This window comes from Copadichromis virginalis, linkage group LG12 (genome assembly GCF_057382275.1).
Source record: "Copadichromis virginalis isolate Kocher_CV1m ecotype Utaka linkage group LG12, C_Virginalis_male_GT1.1, whole genome shotgun sequence".
Lineage (NCBI taxonomy): Eukaryota > Metazoa > Chordata > Actinopteri > Cichliformes > Cichlidae > Copadichromis > Copadichromis virginalis.
In genome coordinates this window covers 15,785,238-15,792,688 of record NC_140629.1, presented here as the reverse complement: position 1 = coordinate 15,792,688, position 7,451 = coordinate 15,785,238, and the positions used below count along the sequence as shown (strand labels likewise).

The following is a 7,451-nucleotide window of genomic DNA, read 5'->3' as shown; positions in this document are numbered from 1 at the left end:
TGTTGACTGATTTTCTTTTCTAAACACTTAACACCTATCACTGTTAACACAATAGTCCCTCTCATTAAAGCTTGGGTAACCCTCTAAAATAAGGCTTCTAAAGAGTCTAATTCCCCTGTAATTAAATGGAATTTCTTTATTATTATTATTATTATGTAATTATATTTATCTACAAGTAGTTGAAGGTAGGTACACTACGAGTTCTTTTTTTTTTTACAGAAAAATTAGAAATAATTATAATCTAAGTAGATTTTAGATTTATATAGCAATAACAATTTTATTGATATAGCACATTACATGTGTAAAATCAATGTGCTTAATAAGACAACAGCATTAAAACCCTGTGTAGGTTTACAATGCCTTAAAGACAGTGAAAACAGCAAAAACAAAACAAATCAACAGGACCTATTCAGTGTAAACCCGGGTTAATAAAAAGGTTTGGAGTCTGTTTTTGAATATGTGCAGAGTTGTAGATCAGCAGGAAGTTGTTGTAAAAAACAGACTACAATAACGGAAAACACCTTCAGCAAAGAGAAAATGATTATATTGTAAGTGAATTTAAATAGTGCACAAGTGATCTAAAAGGTGTATCTAAAATTTTGGATATTTGACAGGAAAAGAGGCACAAGTTGTATTGTAAGTCATTTTAAGTACTGTGTACAAGTTTTTGGCAATTTTGCAGAAAAACTATATTTCCTCATCTATATTATAAGTACACTAGTAAAATAAGTACACAAGTAAAATAAATTCATATTCTGTTTAAATGCGGAGGAATTACACCTTTAGTCATGGGCCATGTTATAAAGTGTTACCAAAGCTTGTTTATAGCAAACCTGTAGGTATGAGGCTGCCATTGCTTTCAAAATGACACAAAGTCAAGTCAGCTTTATCTTTCATATTAAAAGTATTTCAGAGGCTCTGTTAGATTCTACTTACTTGCAGCTTGCAGAACCATCTTAAGCAGCAATGGCATGAAGTAATTGTTTTCTGCATGACTTTGTGGAGGTCTTACAGAAAGTGCCCAGGTCCTGTGGCCAAATCATTATCGCTTCCCCACCGTGCCTGACAGACGGTGTGAGGTGTTTGTGCTGATGTCTGTTTTTTTCTTTAACAAACATGGCCAGGCATCTCCACTACTTGTTCAGTCTTTTTCTAATTATACTGTTATAAGCTTTAACATTAACGACTGACTAAGATCAGCTAACTGAGGTCTCTAGAGTCTGATGTAGCTGTTGGGTTTTTCCCAGTTTTTCTCAGCATTGCGTGGTCTGACCTTGGGGTGAATTTGCTGGGATGTCACTCCTGGGAACACTGTGGGATTATTTTAACACACACCCGAATACTCCAAACCAGCAAACTGACAAAATGTCTGCATTTACAGAGAAGCTCACACTTGCTGATCAGTTAACTAAGTGCTTTGATTGACAGACACTAACTGCCACTTACCTTTGTTCCCAGTTTTTCCCAAGATTACTTTTCTTTACATGACTAACTATTGTGAGTGCAGGCAGTGTTCTGCAGAAAGCTGAATCACAGTTTGATTTAAGGACTTAAAATGTCGGGGTATTTGTGCAATATTAGACTTTGTCTACACTTTTTGGGATTAAAACCATTAAATATTTTCTCCATGTGATGTTTATCTGTTAAGTTGGTGGAAGTAGCTGTGATGGTGCTTTCTCATGCTCCCAAATCAGCAGTTAAGAGCACAAATGTACCAAAAGAGGACACTTGCTATTAAAACTCTGACTTGTTATTTTGAGGAAGCGCAGTGGATTTCTCAGTCGCTGTCTTTAACCCCATCCTTAGCTCTCATATTGACCAAACAAGATTACACAACACACAGCATTTGCTGTTTTACTAAACTATTTTTTTTATTGTTTCAGGTAAGAATTCATCACAGTACACAGGTGTATATTTTGCAGTAGCACTATTTCTTCTCCAGATGTCACCTCACTTGGTTGACATGCGCATGACATGCTTGACCATATTTCCAATACCATCAAATATATAGTGATAGTGATAATCAGTCTCCCACATGAAGGATGGAGTGCTAACCACTTTGTTCTTCTCATCCACATAGGCTTCGTAAAGGAAAGGGTTAAGGTCAAATCAGAGGTTATTTCAGGATAATGACAAAGAGAATATTTTTCACTGATATTAATACTGAACAGAAACCTTGGAAAGGATATATATGGCTCACGGACGTTGTGGCGAGCACCCATGCCCTTCACAGCCTGCACCATGTTTGTGTTTGGCCAGTTTCCCCAGCGGGTGTTGTCGTCTCGCTCGTAACCCATGGTTACCTCAATGCTCGGCAGCACACGGCAGGCCAGCACAGGAGCCATGCTGGCGAGTCTGAAACAGGAGCAGGAGAGGACAGTTGTCTGAGGTCGGAGACTTACCGGTGTAAGCCAGACAGGTGGGACTGAGTCCTGAGAAAAGAAAGTCTCTCCCAGAGCAGCACTGATTTGGTGTGACACCACAAAACTGGTGGCTAGATTAGGATTAATATGATCATTTAACAGCAAATTAAATCCCCCCAAAAACAAAGTTTTAATTTGGAAAAAGGGAATAGAAGCTCAGTGGACGTTTGCCATCACTTAATCTGCAATTTATACCCATACTCTTAATCGATGACAGGCAGCTGTACCTTGTGATACTACAAATGTTGACATCCATCCGATGCCAGGAAAATACAAGGCCAGCATTGCAGACAGCAGTACTGATACTGAGAACTTATAAAGACAGCTTATGTTTGGGAGAGCAGTGTGTCATGATTTATGAGATAAAACATCATCAGTTTGCAAATTCTAAACACAGTCACAGTCATTTTTACTTTCTACAATTATTAGTCAAGACAAAAAAACTCATGTATTTTGAAACTGGGTTTGTTTCAGAGCTGGGATGTAAATGTGCCTGTCTTCGGATCAGCTTCAGTTGTTTAAATGTGCTAAAGGCTATAAATAAAATAACCATGACAACCAAAAGTTTTTTATTTTGTGTAGATTTTTTATAAACCTTTCTTTAATTTAATATATGTTTTCATTAATAATGCATCAATCCAATTCATTGGGCTACATACTAAACTTAGAGGGCAGAAATAAAGTATCGTTCCTATTACCAGACTCAATCTGATTCCAATACCAGCATTGGTATCAATACTATCGATACTTCGATTGATCCACCCACCTCTAACAGACAGGATACGTCATTCTCTATTCTACCCACATTTTTAAATACTGTTAACAAAGCTAAATACAGACATGCATGAAGCACTGTTCAGTTATTTCTCAGGAGAAATGAGAGCAGTTTCTAATGCACTGCGCAGGTATTTGAGTTTTAAGAGTGCTGCCTGCGAGCCGCAGTCTTCACAGACATTGAACATTTCCTCGCCCCTCTTTGCACCTTTTGATCTGCCTGTCAGACATCGTGGCACTGAAAAGCTAAGGTTTTTTTTTTTTCTGCATGAAGCTGCAGCTGGAGGGTTTGTGCCATGGATGGAGATGCGCATTGCAGAGTACTCATTATGCCCCCCAGGCACTAAATTCTCGGTTTAAGAAAGGTGGCGTGATTCTAAATATAGGTTTGCTTGTTTTGTTGGCAGATCGTTTTCAGATTTAAAGACTCAATTACAGCTCTGACAAAACAGAACAATGGAGGGGGTGTTATATGGAGGCAGCAGGGCTCCCGTCTGCAATAGAAACATGTCATCACTTTGACAGTGATACTCACTCCCAAATTACACAGCTTGCAAAACATTTGAAGGCCTTTGCTCTTGATGGTAGAATGGCTACAAATGATGGCTGTTTTAGTCTTTAAATAATCTGGAATGGCTCCGACTCCTCTGTACGCATTAATGGCAGTAGGAAAGGATTAGTCCTCTTTGGGTTGCGGTCAAGAGCACTTTTTAACCCTACTCAGCCTCCAACTCCACTCTTTAATTCCTGTAATCCCGCATCTCCTTTGACCTTTGACCAGGCCTTCTGCACCCTGTTCCCTGTCTGCGCAGCCACTGCTCATCACCTCATCAGTGCCCTTGTGCCAACGCAGTCACCAAGGCCAAACCGGTCAGAAGCAGTCTGAACGGATGTTTTCAAAAGACAAAAAGGCATTCTGTAATCAGATTACATTACGTAATCTAGCCTCGTTCAAAACTTTTTAGTGCGATTGGGTTACTGATCCAAAAAAGAAAAAAAAAAAATCTGGATTATCCTAATCCCAACAGAAGAGTGAATTTAGGGGGATTTTGTGAAGAAAATGTAATAAAAGTTTAAAATTGATCAAATAAACCAACAGTTGGAGAGATCATGTAGATGAGGTAAACATTAGGCTATGTATAGACGTTTTACTGCAGTAAAGTGGGAAAAAAGGTTTCTCTAACCAGAAAATCAGCCCTGTCATACATCAGGACTGCCTGCAATGACACAATCATCTGAGGTGCTGCAGTCAAAAAAAGTGTAAGTACACATTCATGTAGGAAAGCCAGCTTTAAAAATCTGTTCTCTCCATAAATGAGGCTCATTATGATCTTATGATTTAAAACGTGGGTTCAGAATACCCAGAAGCCACAGCCAGCACCCTGCACTGTCATAATGTATGTAGTCCCATTTAGAACAGGCGCAATCGGGATTTGGTCGTCTCATACAGTTTGAATCCGGATCAGGATGAAGTTAATCCAATGCTAATTTAAAAAATTAGCATTGGATTAAGTGAAAAAAAGCACTAAAGTAAGAGGGGTTACATGAACCTGGAGATTTTCATAGATTATTGTGATCCTGATTTTTTTTTCTTTCTTTTTCCTTTTTTTAAAAAAACAAACAAACTATTTTTGAACAACACCGGAGTGTCAGTACCAAGACTGTCCTGTCTGCTTTGAACTGTAGGATTTGTGTGGTCTGCCTGCCCTCGTGTTCCTCGATGTCAGCTTAGGACTCTGCTTGTCCTGCTGTCTGCTCTGATCAGTGAGAGCCAATAAGGAAACTTTTAGCACACGATTTGTAAATCTTCTCAATCACTTATTTAATTATATGCAGCTTTTCTTCTCGACTGGGTTTGTTATTTTAACACACTGACTATTCTCAGTAGTTTCACTGTTCCACAGTAGAAGTCAGATTTCCATGTGCAAATCTTTACTCGCAGGAAATGAAATGACTAACAAATTTTAAGGATGCGATGTGATCATTTTTACCTAATAACATCATATTAGTAACTACTAACAGAATCACACTATAAATATGAAGTCTCTCAGTCAGCAGCTCAGCATTCACTGCCTGACTGTTTTCCTTTTTACAGCCTCTCCATTGTCCCAATTCCATTACGGGGATTGTTTAAATCTTTAAATAGTTTAAAGTAATCTAACATAATCTGATTTAAAGCGTGCCAGAACTCACTGGCGGTCTTTAAAGTGGCCTCATGATTTATCAAATTCTCCATCAGTACTGCAGTAGTGAATATTGCTCGGATCATACGCACCCGATAGGCTTGCGTGAACGATGGAAATCCTTAAGCACCCTTTCCACGTCGCCGTGCAGCTTGCAGTCTTTGCCGTCCTTCATAAAAGATGATCTGAAGAGTAAAAACTAATAATTAGTGGTTCATTTTTAATGTAATACAAACTTGTGTTGTATCTAATCCTAACTCTGTTTTACACCAGCCGGTCTCAGAGTGATTTCTTCACATGTCAGCACTCCTCACAGATTCTTGGTGATTCCATGGCCTCCTGGAAAGATGACGGCATCGAAGCTGTTGACGTCCAGCTTGGACAGGTCCTGCATTTGTGTCATTCCCTGTCCGTGACTGAAGCGGGCTGCCTCCATCATCATGTTCCTGCGGGGATGGACAGAATTCATCACAAAGTGCACCCACGTAACCATAGACAAAGTCAAAACGCCCACTGCGCCCATCTTCGAGGCCCACCGGTTCTCTCCAGAGGCAGGTTGCTTTCTCATGTGGTCAATCACGTGCATCTGCTGTTGATTTGGAGCAAACATCTGGAAGCGGGCGCCGTTACGGCTCAGGTGGTACATGGTGCTGAAGACGAGAGGGGTGCATTACCATCTGCCTGTGTTAATTCAGTCATGTGCATTTCCTGACCTCAGCAGGAGTGATACTCACTAAACCCCTTCATGGACATCAGTACCGTCCCACCATCCACATCCTGAGAAAACCTGAAACACATGGACTCACCAAATCACAACTACACCCACACTGGATCTGCTCCTTTCTCCCAGACTGATCTGCATCACTTACCACTGCAACGTTAGTATTTCCCCAGTTGCCGTAGTCACCCTGGTGCACAAAGCAGGCAGGCTGGCGAGAAAGAACAGCCAGCGTTTGTTTTGACAGCAAAGCCCTGGTTGCCAGCATGATTTAGCTTCAATCTCACTGTTGTAGAAGAAAAATAAAAAAGACTTCACAGTTTTACCACCGAGCCACGTAGAGACTTTTAATGGTCGTGGTGTTGATGTCAACGAGGTTGTCCGTATATATACCTGTAGAGTGGGGCTAAGTGACGTTGCCACGTAAGCTCTGTCTTCTGAGAAGAGTCGTCTCTTGTTCGCCTTGACTGACTTACTCTCCTCCTCATGAACACTCTTTCCTATTAATACCTTGTTTATTTATCTGATTAAGTCATTTGGCCACAGAGTGACACTTCAGCTTTGAAGAGCAATGTAAACATGTAGTGCTTCAACCCAAACGGTATCTTGACCTTTTAATAGTTTAACTCTTGGTGACAGATGCAGACGAGCGAACTTGCAGAACAGACGCTAAAAATGTTAGAGTAGCTAACATATACTTTGGCAGAACAGTCACAGTGTCTTTTATATAAGGCAACAATCGAAGTGATGCCTGAGTGAGCCCTTTTTTCCTGCTTTCTATAGTTACTCCTTTGTCCCAATTCAATTACAGGGATTGTTTAAATCTTTTGCGTTTAGCTAGTTCAAAGTAATCTAAGGTAATCTGATTTATGAAGTGTGGCAGAACTTAACAGTCTGTAATTTAACCTCATGACATACGTTATTCTACACTAGCTCATTATTTAAAGACTGTTTATTGATCACATTGTGCATCCAGGAAAAGCCTTGCAGTCTTTGCCAGTAAGACTTTTTTTCTTTTTGCAGCAAAAAGATCCTGGGTTCAAGTCCCCCGGTCGGATTGGGCTTTTCTATGGGGTTTCTCTGTTCTTGGTAGGGTGAATGGTGATTCAGAATCACTCATTTGTGTGAATGTGATTGGCTTTCTGTCTTTTTGTGTTAGCCCTACAACAGACTTGCGACACGTCTTAGACGTACCCTGCCTCTCTCTGCTAGGCTCCAGTCTCACTGCGACCCTCAAATGGATAAGTGGTTAAGAAAACGGATGGATCAAGCTTTTAAACTGCTTCATACTTCTGAACTCTTCACAGTAAAAGGCGTACCATACGCCCTCTAAAGTCCATTAGACCTTAAGAC

At 40.1% G+C, this 7,451-nt stretch overlaps 1 protein-coding gene across 2 annotated transcripts; it reads right to left on the bottom strand.

Annotated features, from left to right (window-relative positions):
- Positions 1-1,845: 1,845 nt before the first annotated feature.
- Positions 1,846-6,625, bottom strand: gatd3l (glutamine amidotransferase class 1 domain containing 3, like). Of its 2 annotated transcripts, XM_085474952.1 has the most exons (7): positions 6,250-6,625; positions 6,115-6,167; positions 5,917-6,030; positions 5,695-5,826; positions 5,473-5,565; positions 2,190-2,355; positions 1,876-2,085 (listed from the first exon to the last, which is right to left on the bottom strand). In XM_085474952.1, exons 1-7 carry the CDS (start codon positions 6,364-6,366, stop codon positions 1,951-1,953), a joined length of 810 nt encoding a protein of 269 aa, XP_085331078.1. In that variant the 5' UTR covers positions 6,367-6,625; the 3' UTR covers positions 1,876-1,950. The 2 variants fall into 2 exon arrangements, with proteins under 2 accessions (XP_085331077.1, XP_085331078.1); XM_085474951.1 differs by having other exon boundaries at positions 1,846-2,355.
- Positions 6,626-7,451: the final 826 nt, after the last annotated feature.

Coding starts and splice junctions, on each gene's coding strand:
- gatd3l (XM_085474951.1), bottom strand. CDS start 6,366: ATGCTGGCAACCAGGGCTTTGCTGTCAAAACAAACGCTGGCTGTTCTT. Junction 5,566..5,694: donor CATGGAATCACCAAGAATCT/GTGAGGAGTGCT, acceptor TTTACTCTTCAG/ATCATCTTTTATGAAGGACG. Junction 2,356..5,472: donor CGTTCACGCAAGCCTATCGG/GTGCGTATGATC, acceptor CTCCTGTTTCAG/ACTCGCCAGCATGGCTCCTG.